The sequence below is a fragment of the Botrytis fragariae genome, assembly GCF_013461495.1.
Source record: "Botrytis fragariae strain BVB16 chromosome Unknown tig00000037, whole genome shotgun sequence".
Classification (NCBI taxonomy): Eukaryota; Fungi; Ascomycota; class Leotiomycetes; order Helotiales; family Sclerotiniaceae; genus Botrytis; species Botrytis fragariae.
Window position 1 is genome coordinate 467,264 of NW_023500990.1, and position 17,765 is coordinate 485,028.

At 41.6% G+C, this 17,765-nt stretch overlaps 5 protein-coding genes across 5 annotated transcripts; 3 read left to right on the forward strand and 2 right to left on the reverse strand.

Annotated features, from left to right (window-relative positions):
- Positions 1 to 96: 96 nt before the first annotated feature.
- Bfra_011481 (uncharacterized protein) lies at positions 97 to 2,488 on the forward strand (the record flags this gene model as incomplete). Its single annotated transcript, XM_037341807.1, has 3 exons — positions 97 to 1,442; positions 1,526 to 1,671; positions 1,851 to 2,488. The coding sequence occupies 3 exons, from the start codon at positions 97 to 99 to the stop codon at positions 2,486 to 2,488; spliced, it is 2,130 nt and encodes a 709-aa protein (XP_037194664.1).
- Positions 2,489 to 2,674: 186 nt separating this feature from the next.
- Positions 2,675 to 3,940, reverse strand: Bfra_011482 (uncharacterized protein; the record flags this gene model as incomplete). Its single annotated transcript, XM_037341808.1, has 3 exons — positions 2,675 to 2,782; positions 2,977 to 3,784; positions 3,849 to 3,940. 3 exons carry the CDS (start codon positions 3,938 to 3,940, stop codon positions 2,675 to 2,677), a joined length of 1,008 nt encoding a protein of 335 aa, XP_037194665.1.
- Positions 3,941 to 6,243: 2,303 nt separating this feature from the next.
- Bfra_011483 (uncharacterized protein) lies at positions 6,244 to 7,278 on the forward strand (the record flags this gene model as incomplete). The annotated part of the gene is made up of 1 exon (XM_037341809.1): positions 6,244 to 7,278. One exon carries the CDS (start codon positions 6,244 to 6,246, stop codon positions 7,276 to 7,278), a length of 1,035 nt encoding a protein of 344 aa, XP_037194666.1.
- Positions 7,279 to 10,047: 2,769 nt separating this feature from the next.
- Positions 10,048 to 10,386, forward strand: Bfra_011484 (uncharacterized protein; the record flags this gene model as incomplete). The annotated part of the gene is made up of 2 exons (XM_037341810.1): positions 10,048 to 10,062; positions 10,144 to 10,386. The coding sequence occupies 2 exons, from the start codon at positions 10,048 to 10,050 to the stop codon at positions 10,384 to 10,386; spliced, it is 258 nt and encodes an 85-aa protein (XP_037194667.1).
- Positions 10,387 to 11,862: 1,476 nt separating this feature from the next.
- Positions 11,863 to 17,168, reverse strand: Bfra_011485 (putative checkpoint protein kinase protein; the record flags this gene model as incomplete). Its single annotated transcript, XM_037341811.1, has 5 exons — positions 11,863 to 14,036; positions 14,085 to 14,640; positions 14,734 to 15,735; positions 16,133 to 16,220; positions 16,273 to 17,168. The coding sequence occupies 5 exons, from the start codon at positions 17,166 to 17,168 to the stop codon at positions 11,863 to 11,865; spliced, it is 4,716 nt and encodes a 1,571-aa protein (XP_037194668.1).
- Positions 17,169 to 17,765: the final 597 nt, after the last annotated feature.

Genomic DNA, 17,765 nt, shown 5'->3' on the forward strand with positions numbered 1-17,765 from the left:
GATGTCCAGGTCTTTTTGTCCTACACAAACAATTTCCTACGCATATGCCAAATCTTCACTAGCATAAATAAATCCCATTGGTCCGCTGATGTACACATGGATGAAAATATTTACGGAAAAACTGCTGAATTGGCTAGTAACTACCAATCGTGTCGGCATCTGTCTGTTACATTTTCACCTTTGTATCACGATAATGAGCAAACATTGAGTATAAATCAGAGTCATGGATCTTCATTTCTTATGCAAGAATTCTCCTCAGAATATTCCTATATGCTTGATTTCTGCCTGGGTCTCTTTTGCCCGGGCCCCGGGAGAAGACAAAAAAAGGAAAGATATATCAATCCTGCTTCCCTCGCTTTATCAAGACCTCGTCGTCGATATCCCCTTCCAACACCTGTCTATCCTCTTCCTGCGCCTATAATTCCTCCTCCGGGACAGAACTACGAACAACTTCGTCCTATCAGTCCCATATACTATCCGGAACCGGAACTGGAGTTTGAACCTGAGCCTGAGCTTTTTCACCCTCAAGCGTTTCAGCGAGTTCCTTTTGATTCGGACTTGAGACGTAGATTAGAGCCTGCAGCTCAGCGAATTCATCTTGTCGAGCCAGAGCCGGAAGTTTATTTACCTCTTCCTCGTCCCAGATCACCACCAAGACAACACATACATTTTGTCCAACAGCTTTCACCACCATACATTCCTTCACCTCCACCTTCTCCCACGATTCATCATATTCACGTATTACCTCCTCCTGTCGTCCTTCCTGCACCAAGGCAGCCATCTCCACCACACACCCATATCCACCTTCTTGGTCCTGCTCCTCCTCCCCGAATCGTAACACCGCCAGCTCAAACCCTTGCTTTAGTCCCGCTCCCAAAAGTTAAAAGGAACATGAATTTCCCCGATCACCCTCATCAACATCCCCATCCTTATCATCACCACAATCACAATCACAACCATCGACACCGCTCTCCTTCTTCTTCTCCTTCTCGTTCTCCTTCTCCACACTCCCATGCACACCACCCCCCTCATAGTCACGCCAATAATCAACAAAATAACCAAAGCAATTTGAATAATATCCCTCTAGCAGACCTCATCCGCGACGTTTTACATCGCTATCTACAAATTAATTTGTCGCCTGGAACAGCGATTAGTATAGCGAGATTGATGTCTAACAGTCGAAATCCTAGTTCTAATTTGAGCGTTCAAGCAAATGCTGGAACTGATAGACATCGCTCGCGGAGTCGGTCACAGGGGAGAGGAAGAAGAGGCAGACATAAAAATAATTATTATAATGGAGCAGCGAATGGGAGTGCACTTGGTAGTGGTAGAAGGGGAAATGGAGGAAATGGACAAGCGGCTATGATTACGGACTCGAGTTCGGATTCGGATAATCAGCCAACACAGAAAAGCAAACCTGGTTTGTTAGAAGAGATTAGAAGGTCTGTCTTCCTGCTTTGGTTCCTTTTTCTTTTTTATCCATTTTCTACTCTGAGTTTCTCAGAAACTAACTTATAATTCTTAGAGTAAATATGTGCGCCCAGGTGGCAAATGGTATCATCAGAGCATCTATGCTCAACGCGGAGGTCCATCCTAAGCTAGATGCTAAAGGACGATATCCGAAATATTTTCAATGTCCTTTGAAAGTTAGAGACTTTTTGGCTATGGATAGTTTGTTTCCTCATTTACTTATCCGTTATATCTCTCATAAATTCCAGTATCACATAGCACCTTCCTACCCCCCACAATACCTGAATCTCTGTTATTCCTTTCCACACACATACACCAAACCTCCACCATCACAACCTCATCTCCACGCCCTAAGAAGAAAAATTCTAACTCTCCCCTAGCAAAAACTCTAGACACCCTCCTCACCACCTACGATCTCCCAGTAGCAACGCGTCACCGCTCTACTGATCCAGCAGCCCTCGCAATTTTCATGGCTCATCTCGCGCATAATCAAAATACTCCAAAATATGGAACTAGAAATCTTCCCTGCGACTGCAGAATCTGCGCGCCCGTTCATGAAGATCAAAAGACGGCGAAGAGAGAAGTACTTTTTGAACATCTCTGTGTAGGGGCTCTACATGGTGGGTCGGCGGTGGGGAATTTGTCGGCTCATGGACATTCTCAAGGTAATGGTCAAGGTCAAGGACAGGCGCAAGTGCAATATCATTCAACTCGAGGAGGAGGCGCATTAATAGCCGGAAACGCAGGAGTTGGAGGTGGCCGCGGAGGAGGTGGGAATCAAGGCGCGAACGCAAACGCGAACGCAAATGTAGCAGGTTATCTCATTCTTCCGCAACCGGGTCATGCGATACAAGTGCAGAATGTGCAGGGAGCAGTGCCAAATCGGTTGAATAATAATAATATTGGGCTTCCGCAGCCGAGTCCACATGGGAGTCATTTGCATCATGCGTCGCAGCATTTGAGCGGTGGGAATGGAAATGGGAGTGGCAATGGTGGATTATTGAGACCGCATACCTGAGATTTAAATTTTGTGATTGGAATTTCTTTTCTTTGGCTTTTGTATTGATTCTTGTTTAGGTAATTTATTTGTTCAGGTTTTCATACACATTATTTCATAGATAGGAAGATAAAATATATCCATCATACACAATACACAATACACAACAGCATGGAAATAGATTGATGAGAGGAGAAAAGTGCAAGATTAGGAAACGCCTTGAGGCTTGTCATTATCTAGTTTCATACCCAAGATAATTTTCACTTCGGGACAGTAGTTCATTATGTGGGAAACGTAGTCAGGCTTATCCCAGATCTGTTGGGTGGGGGTTGGTGTTAGTTTCTTATGTTGTTTTGGGTTTTGGGAGGGAAACAAAGTGGATGAATAGGAAAGGAAATAATATGACCGGCAGTACAAAAGCTAATTTTACCATGGAAGTGATGCATAAGAAACAATACATGTTTGCCAGTGGGATTAAAATTAAGAAAAGAAATGACGAGATGACTAACCTGCTCATGGTGTACACCCAGCCATCCGATATGATAACCCAGCGGCGCTTCGTCCCAAACACTTTCCACACTAAAAGTCTTGCTCACTGCTGCATTTGCCATTTTACTTCCTTCCAGCTTGTTCAGTCCGGTACTGAGCCATAGATCTTCAAGTGCTCCATCTCCGGGTTTGCGTCTTTCCTTTTCTAGTAATCGTAATATAGACGATACGCGACGGAGAGAAAGACCACCGTTGCCACCATGAGTAGAGTATGTAGACCAGGGCGCTCCAATATAATCATACTTGATGAAATCGTTCAGAGTAGTTGGTGCTTTGGTGCAAAATATTGAGTCGGGTTGAAAGACTAAGAGGTGTTCGGCAGGAGAAAGAGACTTATAGAGCTCGGGGTCGGTGAACATCTGAGATATAGATTCACGACTTGAGACATCCCAGTGGGATGGGAGAGGAACGAGTGTGAGTTTATTTGAGGCTACTAGTTCTCGCAAGTGGTGGAAACCAAGTAGATAATTGATGGATGTGTTGCTTCCCATGAATTTGAAGGTCCACTCTTGTGGAATGACGCTTGTCATATGTGTGAGCTGAAGAGGTAGATGTGGTAGTGGGCGAGTCTCCACCATAAATGCTAGTTTTGTGGGATCGAGAGTAGAGGTTGGTGAAGCGTATTCGGTTTTTGTAGAAACAGAAATCGATGTACTGGTATGCGTCACCGTATGTTCTATCGTTTCGATCTGGACAATTGTAATAGGCCCGGCGTCGAGGGGTTTGAGTTTCGGTTGAAGTTCGTCATGGTCCAAATGATATGCTAATCTGAAAGACAGGGTCAGACGTAAGTCATAAATTATTGACACAGCTGAGGAAGCTTGTAACGTACCCGTAAACAAGGACAAGACTCAAGAATACACCAACTATTACCATTGGTCTCATTCGATTCCCGAAACTCCATGATGCCAAACCCGTAGACATATTCAACACTTATCAGAAGTCCAATTTCTCTACATATACTCCTTACCCACAAAACCAAATTGAAATCTCGAAAGGAAGGAAGGGAACGCTGCAATACGGCCAAAAGAGAAGAATACAAACGAAAGAAAGTTGACAGAGAAATAGCTACCCCATACTTTGACCTTATATGAACCCACATTACTTTTGATAGTTACTTTTAGAACCCCTACTTACGCGGCTTCACGCTAACGCAAGGAGTATTTATGTGGGATGTGATCAATCCGATGATGAATCAGGATCCATATCAATAAGGCTAGATCCTTTCAAACTTACGAGGGGTTTCCATGTAAGGCTTGAGACAAGAGATATTGATAATTCTTATTGCCAGAGAAGCAGGGTTTGCTTTTGCAGTCTATCATTGCGTACTCGAGTAATTTATTAGCAATTATCTACTCTCCAGTGACCCAATATCAGTCGCTCCTATTCAAGATGAATGTAGTGGTAAATAACCGAGAATATTTGCAGATTTCAGTTGTCTGATGCAACAATCATCTAACCTTCGTACTTTGGGCGAAGTTTGAAAGACCAGGGAAAAAGAATGTTTGGAAAGATCTAGCTCTCGTCGTAAACATGTGTGGGTCAAGGCGTACGTCTGCCAAAGCTTATTTTAGAAACCTGGATGATTTAAGCTTTTGATCTGAGACATCAGAATTTTGTCGGATTATACCCACATTGAGAATGGAGCACGAGAGTCACGTGGTCATTTTGAATTTCCGGCATTGCTTTGAATACGTCTGATCGAGAGACAGTTAATCTAATTCTTCTGATGCCTTTTTCGTAACAACGAACGATAATGTTGAATTGAAGATCGTGTTTTTTTGTGATAATTATGTTTTCAATCCCGACTCTCGAGCTGAAAGGGCCAAACCACTTCGATTTTGAGTCTAAAAACACTATGCATTGTGGTTTATATGAGCGGAATAATATTTTGACCACCAAACGGCTATCATTTGGGATCACATATTTTTCGCCAGAGCTCCGAGCGCCGGTGTTTTCACTCAGTAACCCTCAATGTCTATGTCAATAGCGAACATTTGGGGTCCTTCTCGCCAAGCACCAAGTCTCACACACGACTCAGCATGGCTGTCATCACTCCAACGACTCATATCAATTGGAATGGTGTCAGGATCTTACTATTCTAGACTCGTTCGATAGAGCTGTCAGCTATTCAGAACAAAATCACGAGATTTGTAGTCATCTGAGAATTGCATGATATGTACGAGACAACCAAACGGCTTGCATTTTATCGGCATCCGTCATGCCATTCTCACTAATCACGGCCTCCTTCCAGCTCGAACAATTTAATGAAGGAACGTGAGTGACGTGATTCGATCGTTTGACTGATTAATCACATTCGACAAGTGCTGAAATGTCGTTGAGTCCGACGCCAATAAAATCATGACATATTCAATTGCATTATGATCTGAAAATCCGTGTGTTCTGTCTAGAAAAAGCAACCTACAAAGTCTTTTCGGAAAAGCGATTTCCACACTCCATTTTAGAGCTCGAATACATTGGTATTTATCTTGCCTGGAATCCAATCTCATGATAGCGCATGCCAAATCTCGTGATGAGAGTGCTGACCGCGCTCATTACGACAACGCAGTAAATTCTGTTCGGCAATCTATCAATCTCACCTGTCAAATACGTTTCTATTGTTTTCCTTCTTCCAATGATACGGTTTGTCCTACAGAAGGCCGAGAGCCAAGTATTTATGCTTATGCTGGGTGCTGACTTAGAGCATTCACACCAAACGCCACTCAAAGCCAATCTCGGGGCTGAGTGGCCAAAATCTTCAGAATCATGTTATTTTGAGACGTTCATCTGAGGTTTACGATCTGACATAGTGAGCAGCGGAATGTGACCCTCAATCATCTTCGACCAAACAATTTATCAACAGGCTCCTCATCGCCAATGATCATTGGTTTGATAGGAGATATTGAATCTAGATATGAACACAGCCTTCGGAAAAGTTTCTATGCGAGAGGCTGGTGATGTATTCTGATATCAGCCCTACAATAGCAAGAACATGACTTCAATACTGAAGTCCCGAAAACAACTTCACATAAGTAGACGGAGGTTCTCCATTACATTTTCATTCCTCATCTCATTCTGCCCCTTGTTCAATTTCCTACTTACTTTCATATTTTCAGTTTCTCCTTACCACAATCGTTAGATCCTCTCTCTTGTTTCGATCTTCTAAACTTTCATCTTGTCCTTATTTCCCATCATTTTCCGCAATCTCATTCTCTTTCATTTCATCAATGAAGTTCTCAAGCATTTCCACCGTGAGTAGTCTTTTGACTCTTGCTTCTGCTCAGCTTTATACCGAAACCATCCCAGTTGTGTGTTCTGGCGCTCCCCCTTCCACTGTCACCCAGACAGTCACAATCACAGAAAGAGCTTCTGGACCATATTGCCCTACCACCACTGCAGGCTACCTCATTACATCAAACTATGTTACCACAGCAGATGGCACGGTAACCTCAGTCAATTATGATGGCGAGAGCAAGTCAACGATCTGGGTCTACCCAACCGGTACCGGGAACGAAAAGCATTGTACCGTCGCTACCTATGAGAACGACATTGTAATCGACGTGAACATTGTTGACATCACGATCATCATCATTGATGGTTTTCACGTGACAAATACTGTTACTGTAACCGATAACATCACATATACTCCGACTCCTCCCATCCAAACTACAACTACCTCACCTCACAGCACTGAAACCGATAACTCGTATGGCGAAATCCATCATGTGACTGTAGGCGATAAAGGTCTTAATGTTTACTCTCCAAACCAAATCAACGCCAAAGTGGGTGATATCATTCGATTCAAATTCCTCGCCAGAAACCACACCGTCACCCAATCCAACTTCAACACCCCCTGCAATTTCAACGGCGGTTTTGATACCAGCTTCAACCAATTTAACCCCACCAACGCTACCAATATCACCCGCGATTTCATCGTCAATACAAACAAGCCAATTTGGTTCCACTGTGCTCAAGCAAACCCAAAGTCACATTGCCAAGCTGGCATGGTCCTTGGTATCAATCCCGCTGGTAAATTCGATGCTTTCTTAGAAAAAGCAAAGAACAGCGGTAACTCCACAGTCATTCCTTCTGGAACTGGATATGTCACCGGCGTTCCGGCTCCTACTGATACTTACATCACCAAGACTGGACCTTGGATCACAGGTGTTCCAGCACCTTCTGGGTATTCTTCCAAAACCTCTGGGGAGGCGACATATACGCCTTTATACAAGTATCCTTCTATTAAAAGGAGGTCTTTCTAGACATAAGCGAAGAACCAATATGAATTTGAGTTTGATTATAGAGGGCAAGACCCGGGAGTAGAGTAGGGAGAGTTGCTTGCATAACGTTTCGTGTTTTTGATTCATGATTTCTTTTTTATCTTGGGGGAGATCGGTTTTCATTAAGTTGGCTTTTGACATTTAAATGGGTTTCTTCCTTTCTTTTGGTTATGATAATGATGAGCATGGTGCATCAAGGTATTTACATATATAGATCCTCAAATGAAATTTTATTCAGGGCGCTTTCCCTTCCCTGTTGTGTGAGAGATGATTGGTGAAATTTCATTCGTGAAACCTTGTCGCTTCTATTAGCTCAATTTTCTTTGGACAGAAATGTACAGTATGAGCCAAAAGTAATCTCAAGTTTCTGAAGTCTTCTTGCAAGGTGGGTAGAAAAATACTACCTACAATTTAAATCGACGTGAAGAATTCGCTTGTGTAACTTCTTTGGTGTTAAATGGTTTGCGATTCGGGCTCTTCGGGATGTTGGATGGATTATGGATGGACTGTTCTCTAGATATATGAGTTCACTTTTATCCTCCATTAATCTCATAAGTTTGCGTAGAGCTTCAGTTGTTCAAAAGAAATAGGGACAATGAAGTTTCGATGTCACGAAGTAAGATCACGTCAAATCCTGACAGATACATGTAACAAATGAAGTATTCAAATACAAATTAGAATAATGCTTGTATTCTGAGTTTCATACTAGTTTAAGAAGGAACTGATTGATATCCATAAGCTACAAGCCATGCGTCCTACTTGAGTGATCGTATCTTGTTGTGGTTATCCTGTTGTAGTTATAGATAGCACGAAACCCATCCATCCAGACCATTAATTGCTCCCATCAACCATGCACACAGAACCGCTTCTCCTTCCAAACACAGGGCATCAAAATTCTAATTCGATAATTCATCTACTGATGTCCCATGCGCTCCTTATAAGCCTTTTCCGATATTTTTAAGGTGTGGAGTCTCGATCCTACCAACCCTTTGTTTGTATCGGTTTTTTTCGAGGTCTAATAAGAAGACATGGTGATGATAAGTTTGGATTTGTTGTTAAGCTTGGTATTGCTCAGTGATTGACTGAATATTGTTGTTCGATATGATTATGTTGATGAATCAAGTAAGGTTGGGATGTAGGTGATCTATGTTTGGATGCAATTTATCTGCAAGATCGGATTGTTGTGTGTAAAAAGATGAGGGGTCGGAGAGTGGAAATCTTTTAAGTGTTTTGGGTCTTGAAATTACAGTAGACTTAAGATTACTAAATTCCGAATCAAGTTAAAAGACAAATTGACTGCCTTTCCAAGTTTTTACCTATTCTTTGCCTATTGATTGATTAATTTAAGTAAATATATCCAAAACAGAAAAATCTATGACAGTGAGTACTATAACTCAGAGTTGCATACCGAGGTCATCCGAACTTCAACGAGCACTGCTCAAAGTTGATTAGGGATATGATAAATCAACTGTGACATGTATCTTTCATGTAAGTAGTGAATTCCAATTGAGATGCTGATGAATTTATGACTGTGAGAATCATACACATTGATAGATTCAAATGCTCAAAGAAAGAAATAATTGATATCCAAGAGCACCAAATTAATGTTACATCATGGAACACAATAACATCTCTTCTTATACGTATTAATAAAATGAAATTTAGCTTTAAAATTTCAAATTACGAACTCATTAACAAGGATTTAGGAAATGTGGTTACATGTTCTCCTTCAAGATCTTCAATTTAGCTCTAAGAGTCAACGAGGTTGATTTAGTAGTCGCAGCATCTGAAGATATTTGTATTACCCTAAAACTTATGCAATGGAAGGCTCGAGCGAATCACAATATTAGGACCATCTCTCATCTCTTCCCGCTCTAATCCTCACTCATCTCCCCCGTGCTTCGTTTTTCGCTTATCCAATTCCATCCCCTCTCTTTTTTTCATAAACCCGTGTTTTCTTTTCTTGGCCCCTAACTTACGTTTCATTCCATTGATACTCCTACAACCCAACATTAAAAAAATTGTCGGAGGCAGCAAGGTCTTCGTTTTGGTCTAATCTGAGGTTACAGTTAGTTTCAAAATTCGGCCGTGAGAGTTTCTCTGGTCGATATTTTCTCAAATTAGAAGTTCTTTACGACCACTTTCTCCAGAGAAACAACCTGGACCCCTCGCTTGTCCTTTTTATTTGTGTTTTTCTTGATCACATTGATAAGAAATCCCTTGGTGGTGCTCGGTGAACTAAATGAGATAAGCGAACGAATGTGCGGGTGCTAATATTTCCTCGAGCCAGTCGCCTAGTAATCTAGATGTTAAGGATTTCAGGAATCAAAAACTCTTCACCTTGTAAACTGTTGCCTACGAGACGTCTACAAACTCCATCTGAAAAACTTCGAATTGATGAAGAATAGGAAGATAGGCAAATCATCCAACATCGTGCATATAAATCATGAAGACACATTCACAACACTTTCTTTTTCATCATTATCAAAACGCATCAATACTATTTCTACAATAAGCCAGCCGAATATTATCTCACATCGAAATTAGCTGAGTGAAGCAGTAGGCATTCTACGGTGGAACCAGTTTTGGATGATGTATGAACCTATTTTCCTTTTCCCTTCTCCTTTTATTATTTTCCTATTTTGAAGATATAAATACATACGGCTAACAAGAATCTGTTTAAACATTTAAAGTTTAAAAAAGAGCCTTAATGAAATATAGGGAAGCTCAAGCTGCTCCATGAAGAAAAAAATGAGTCAGGCTAATGTATGATTTTATTTCCCTTTCCTCTTCTTTTATTATCCTGGTGTTTTGAATATATAAAGAATGACAGTTAACGAAAACTAGGTTAAAGCTGGAGAAAGGCACCTGCCAACACAAAGGGGGTGTCTTGATGTACCAGCACCTCCGAGAGGCGGGCAGAAGCAAATGGAATCTTCCTGTCCTTCGACAAGAAAGGTGGCAAATCTAGTCAATAATCAAGGTACAGCGACAGTCAGATGGAGTAATGACGAGGAAAAGAAGAAAAGAGAAGTAGTGATCCCCAAGAAAAAGATTGTATATCAACAGACACCCGATTCTAAAAAGTAGAAAAAGATATTCGGAGTATCCAGATATAAGATTAGAGTAGGGATTAGAGTGGAAGTGAACGGAATATAGAAGTCAATGACTGAAAGAGATGAAACTTAAAACGAGAGTGAAATACTTAAAGTATGAACTCCTTAAGTATATAAATTCATCAATAACCCAAACTTAAACCCCTCAAAATAGCTTTTCATGGAGTTATGAACACGATAATATATATTATACAACTCTACTTTGAGATTAAAATCATAAAGTCTTAATGGATAGACAGTTATTAAGAGTTCAAATATCATAAACCCTACAACTATTATCAAATTCCAACAATTATACTCATCAAAGTTACAAAATCATATAAAAATCTTAATAATCAATCCTTACCAACAACAATAAGACTCTAGATATCGAGAATCTAATGACTCCCAATAAACCATCTCCTCCCCCCCTAAATGCATCCCCGAAGGAATCAATAATAGCGGAAGACCGAAGCGAGATGAATTGTTACAAATCATCCATCCCCCTACGTATCGTACTCCTCTCTCCATTATATTCTCATAAAGACAGAAAGAGATAAATGACCAACTAACCATACATACCTCAATAATCACAAAGACTTCAAGTCTGCCCTAAGGTACACAAAAATTACGAGAACCTTTGGTACGTACAATGAAGGAGGAGTGCAGTGCAAAAAAACGGGATGCTAAATAAAGGGAATAAAAAAAGCGCTACCAACAGAGAGAGAGGAGAGAGCAAAAAAGATGGAAAATTCTCCTGTAATTAAATGAATGAAGAATTGAAAAGGATCATAGTTACAATTAAATTGAGTTCAGGTATAGCACTCCAAATCACAATATCGACTTCGAAAAAAATGTAAGGGTATAGATAGGAATGTTCTGAACCGAGAACGATAAGTAGAATCAGAATAGACAAAACGGAGAAGCAGAAGCAAAAGCAGGAAAGTAATATAGTATCAAGATAAATACATATCACATCCAAACTCTAACCGTGGCAAGAATAGGCAAGATGCAATGGATATTCAAAGGTCAAATATTAAACAGATTGGAAAGATGTGACACATGCGCTACCGCTGCATATATATACATATATATACCACTTCTACTTCGTAATTCGATTATAGCTTGAGACAATTCAATATACATAGTCAACAATACACACATTCCACTGGTCTGGATCCTTCGTTGTGAACAAAACATCATAAATCGTAAACTTATCATAAACTTATCATAAAAATTCCTACCATCTATCTCTATCCATCAAAGTCTCAGAGCCACACAAGGGGATTGATAACTCACCATGAACCGATGAACCGAAACGCCATGGTTTGAAACTACGATAGATAGATCGGATATACCCTGCAAACTCCACCGGAGAAACATCCTACTCCATACTCCCCTACTTCCTAATTACCATATCATGCCCTAGTAACACCCCATACCCAAGCAACTGCTTTCCCAATTCAAAAGTCTACCTCTTCTTAGCCCTCTCCCTAACCCCATCCTCCAACCTCTTAACCCCTTTAAGCAATCCCGCGCCTTTCTCACAATTCCCCTCCAACCACTCCTCCATTTCCTCTCTCATAACCCTCATTCCTCTAAGCACTGGTAATTTTCCTCCTTCCTCTCCATCCACATATCCCTGCGGGTTCAACAAAATATCGAAAACCCCTGCCCAGATTTCAGTTTGCCAGTATCTCTTAAGACCCTCTTTGATTTTCCACTTTCTCAATCCACCTCCCATTCCACCAATCGAATCACCTGGTCTTTCAGCAATCGTATCGATATATTTCCCAAAAAGCATGCTATGAATAATACCCGCCAATCCATGATAATCAATTTGATAAGTCCATGGTCTCAATTCCCTCATTTCCGCACAATCCTGAGGACCAGTCTTCCAGTCCGCGATAAATTGAACGTCGGGTTTGAAACACTTCATGTCGATTCCCCTGCCAAAATCAATGAGCGCAATGCCTTTTTTATTCCAACCGTCACTTCCGTCCCTCTTGTATTTAGGACTCCAGATATCAGAATCCGAGAGAGAATCGAATCGAACGAGACAATTATCTGCTTTAAGATCGCCGTGAAGGATACCTTTAGAGTGCAGAGCTTCGATTGTGCGAAATAATTCGATGGTGAAGAACATAACGAGGAGTTCATCCATAACACCACCTGGTGATTTGGCATCTGCGCGGGAAATATTGATGATATCCAGAAGAGTACCTTGATCTCTATATTCTTCTATCAAATAGCATTCATCTCTATAAAGATGCATTTCGTACACATCAAGAATACTTTCTGCAGGGCGGGAAACTCCCAATCTTCGTTTCGCTTGGCGCATGATGTAGAATTCCCATGCACTTGGTGGATCTTCCATCTTTAATGCTTCTAATGATTTGCGATTAAAGTGATCAAAAGCTCCCTTACCCATGACTGCCGGAGTTTCGTTCTCATTTTGCTCGGCATCTTCTCTTCCACTTTCGAGTAGATACACAGGAGCAAATGCGCCGGCGCCAAGTTCTCGTTTCAATGTGTACTGTCTATCTGTTCCGGGGAATTCCAGGGTTGGGGGTGCTGTGATACTAGTTCTATCGCTTGAACCTTTTGCTCTCGAAGCTGCTTTGGCATACTTCTTTAATTCTGCTGACTGGCCTCTCGTCTCGTCGTGCTGAGAAAATCCTTCATAAGAGCTAAGAGGAGGTTGTAGTCTCTCAAATATTAATTGTCGAATACCTTCATCAACCGGATTGCATTGGGAATCGTGAATAATAGGACCTTTAGGTGCAATTTCTTTGGCGAATGCTGTCGAATTTGATAAAGGCTTTTTCTTGCCTAATTGTGGTTGCGGAATTCTGTCGATGGGCTTGGCTTCATTAACAATTTCTCTCAACGGACTGCTATCCTCCTCCTCCTCATCCTCATCATCATCTTGAAAAACCTGTATCTTTGATCCACTACCTCTGCTAGGACTAGTGGTAGAATTAAAGTAATGTTTCTGACCCCTGATTGTTGGTAATCCAAGCGAGGATTCAGTTCTCTCAACGATTGGGGTCATGAAAGGAAGTCGATTTTGAGAAACTTGAGCAGGGTCTCGATATGGATGAGTTGGTGGATCATAATCTTCTGGTGGTATTGGCACAAAACTTGTCGTTGATCTGAACGGTCCGTCCTCGGCTATTGGAGTCACGAGATCATCGTGTTCTTCGACATCACGAGGAATGGCAACCTTGATAGCCTCAAACTCTTCATCTTCTCCATCGGTGAAGGTAGAGGCTATGGTTCCATCTTCATCGTCCATATCTGGAGCAGGCCTCTGCGCTGTAAATTCAGTCCACTCGCTTTCACTCTTTACATCCGTAGTCTCGTCATCATCACCAGCTTCACTAGTACCATGAAGTCCCCCTGTCATGGTGCTTTCTCCGCCACTTGTATAATCACCATCAGTCATATCTTCATCGTCGTCATCACTTTCTTCCTCCTCCTCCTCCTCCTCTTCTTCTTCTTCATTTGCTGGTTTGAGGGGTTGGTTAAAGATGTCGTAAATTTCATCCGTGGCTGCTTTAGTATGAAGCGTCATCGTTTGCTCCTTCGATGCCTTTCTCTTTTTCATCTTCTTCCCCGTCGGCGAAGAAAGTTTGGCGCTGACTACAGATTATTAGCTTTCAACATTACCATAGATACTCAAATACTCACTTATTTGCGTCTTATTAACCTCCTTAACTTTCATCCTCCTATGCTTCGTTTCCCTATTATGATCTTTCTTTGCTCCATTCTCATCCAGATATACTGAATCTCGAGCAACAACGAGTTTCTCCGGTCGATGATTTTCGTCAGTATATACAGGATCCCGAGCAATAACGAGCTTCTCTGGCCGATTTTCATCCGTAGGTACGGGATCCCGAGCAATTGCAAATTTCTCCTTGCGATTCTCACTGGAAAACACGGAATCCCGAGCAATAACTAGCTTCTCTGGAATTTGTTGTGTAATAGTTTCAATGCCCGTATTAGAATCTTGAGTTGGTTCACTTGACATTGGCTCCGATGGTACATTCAATTCCGGTTCCCACGACTTATCCAACCATCCACGATGAGCAGCACGTAACTCTTCGAAGCTCAATTCCGTCCCAATTTCATCCGGACTAGGATACACAGCTTCAAGATTAACAAAAATTCGTTCACTTCTGCCATTTCTAGGATTAATAGTCACTTGTTGCAATTCTGGAATTGTGATTTGAGGTAATTTTAATGACTGAAATACATAGCGCCACAAGTGCCAAAAATTAGTCCTATGATCATCAACATATGCAAAACAAGGGACAATAGAACGGAAGGAAAAACATACCTCGTCCTTGAAAATTGCCATCTTGGTGCTGCTCTTCTTTCCACCCGCTTTTAATGTTTCTCCAACCCATGGCTTGGGTTCAACCCTATTTTCCTTCTTTCGGTCTGCCAATGATCCTATGCTTTCCCAACCTGCACCTGGAGATGCAGAGATTGCCGGTGCAGATCCATTCTCATCATCCGAGAAAATCTTTAACTTCTGCTTACCACTTTTCGTAGTCGTTGAACCGCCGCCTACACCCGCAGAAGGTCTAGGTGCTTGAGGATCCTCTGGAGCCGGCGCAACTGCAGCATATGGGTCTATCTTTGCTGCAAGAGCTGGTCGAACTGTAGGTAATGCGGGCGATGAAGGTTCATCACTGCTGTCTGGTCTAGCAGCAAATCTTTCCTGGAACTCGTTGAATTTGCGTAACAAACGTGGTGCCGGTCTAGCCTCCTTATCAATACCCATCTGAAAAACTTCCTCCGCTTGTACCCATCTGCCAGCACCTTCCAACCACCCTGCAAATTCTTCGTAGAATAATGCTAATCCTTCACCAATGTTATGACGAGCTAGAAACGCAAATGTTTCGCGCGGTGTATCGGAGAAGAATCGTATGTATGAAAGCCATAGCTTTAGGTATCGTGGATCATTTTTGTATTGTGGAGAATTGAGGAAGGTCTTCGTTGCGCGCTCGAGAAGAGGGGCAAGTTGTGAATTGGGTGTTGCTTGTGCGGAGGGGTATGCATCGAGTGTCCATTTGACATATCGATCATAGATGTCTAAAGGGTCGTCTGATTCACCAATATTGGCCAATTCTTCTTCATATTCTTCTCTAACTGCATCATTCAAATTTCTGGTATCGGATGGTGTGGGCGTTGAGAGGGGTTGTAGAGGTGATGGAGAGAATATTTTTGCGAGATTCCTTGCGGATCGTCCTTGTGGTAATGATTGAATGTTTTCTTTTTGATTCTCAATTATGTCGAAATCGATCAGATCCTCAGAAGCAGACATCGTGAGGTTCTTGTGGCGGTTAGTAGTTTGTCGAAATGTTCTTGTCGTAATATTTGGAAATGGAGTTGTTCTTAAATTAAAAATGGCAGTTGAGTTGTTTACGTTTTTTGTTTACGGTACCCAAATACCCTAGCAACCCCACCATACACCAATCAAAATCCTTTTGCGCATGTGAGTGAACAACACCGACACCGATACCGATGTTAGTTCGAGAGCAGTAGATTTATCGTTATTGGTCAAGTATTAAATTGTCACAAGTAGTATTCAAAAACCTCAAGATCACAGATTCAAGAGTAAATCAACAACAAATGAATAATACTTGAGATTCTGGAAAGATTCCCTAATGCATATTGTAAAATCTATCGAACGAAAGCCAATATATTGTTCCCTTGACACCATCCAACACCCTCTGCGTAGTCTTATAAAAGAGTCTCTCGTAGTCTCCTTCTTTAACGCCAATATCCTCTTTTTCCAATTGTTGCCACCACATCAAGCTTTCAGTTCCAGCCCACTGCATCGGCAGGCGTGTTGTTGCAATGCTCTTACTGGCTTCCAACTGCCATGTCCACCGTCGCTGCACCATGCTCATACGACCCTGGATTCTTCCGTCGAAGACGAGCCTCACGTGAATAGCATTCCTCCTGATCCTCCTCATCTAATACAATCCTCACCCTCGGAGGCTTCCATTTCGTATTTCCTCTCTCCGACCTGATACGCTCGAAACACTCCTCGAGTTCCGCAATAATTTTAGACGGTGTCATATCCCATCTTGCCGAGTGACTTCGCCAATTTCCTTCTATTGCAAAATCCGGATGGTCAATCCATCGAGGTCCCTGTTCCTTATAACGATATGTGTAATAATCGACAACATATGTGAATGTCTTTAGATTTGAAAACTCAGCTAACCATGTCGCTAGCTTCAGCCAGCTGAATGGCTCATGGTGTCTTATAGATTCTTCCCAAATCCACCGGATCCCGGTAGCTTTCGTCGAAACTGCAAGATGCTGCATCGCACTCATTCGCTTTTGGAAAAATGGATTATCAAGAGGGAAACTCATATCTTTCACGCCTGGATTCAAATTGGGATTGTCTGTAGAATGGATCGGAAGCCAGTATGGAACATAAATGATATCCATAGATGGATTCCACCAGCGACCCGAGATGCTACAACCAATCGCCTCATCGTTTTGCTCGTTTTCTTTACTACTCCACGACTCTTGGTAAATCCTTAATGTCTCTTCTCGTGATTCTTGGCAGACACGTAAGAATTTGGGTGGAGGCAGGTATTGAAGGCAATAAGTGTCAAACTCCTGTAGTCGGACATTTGCATCGACTTTGAAGTGAAGTATCCTTTCTTCAGAACAACAAAATTTCCAGATCTCACGACGAATTTCCGTAGGCAGATCACAGAAATTCGTAGCTGGATTGCTGGCGCCAGACATTTTGGTGTAGAAATATGGGTTTGACTTTCAATTCGAAAGACCTACGGGTATGTTTGGTACACGATGAATGATAAAGATATACAATGTATGATAACGGACACAAGTGAACAAAGAGGACACAAATGAGGGGTCAAGTGGATACAGATTAGAGTTGAGCTTGGGTGCATGTAGTGATAACTGGGTGAGCGCACGATTCTATTGGATAATAATTCTCTTGTAATGATAACCGAACATCACAGAGCTAGTAAACACACCTCTTCAATTCTACCTAATTGTGTCTCCTCTCAAAGTATCAAAAAAGGACAAATATTCATTACCGAGGACCAAGAAGTATCAATAAAATAACATTTGGACAATCGCTGCTATCATTGAAAGTGCATTAGTATTCGTGTTTTAACTATACGTAAAAGGAATCAAGAGATAACTACTAGTACAACTGATTTACAAGTCTCAAGCTAAGTAAGATACGCGATTACCCCCTTTTGGAAGCAATAACCACAAATTAATGAATGGGCCTGCTAGTCGCAGCTGAATCACAAAAATGGCAGAATGGGGAATCTCACAGAATTTAGTATGTCGTACATTGCACTTAAGGAA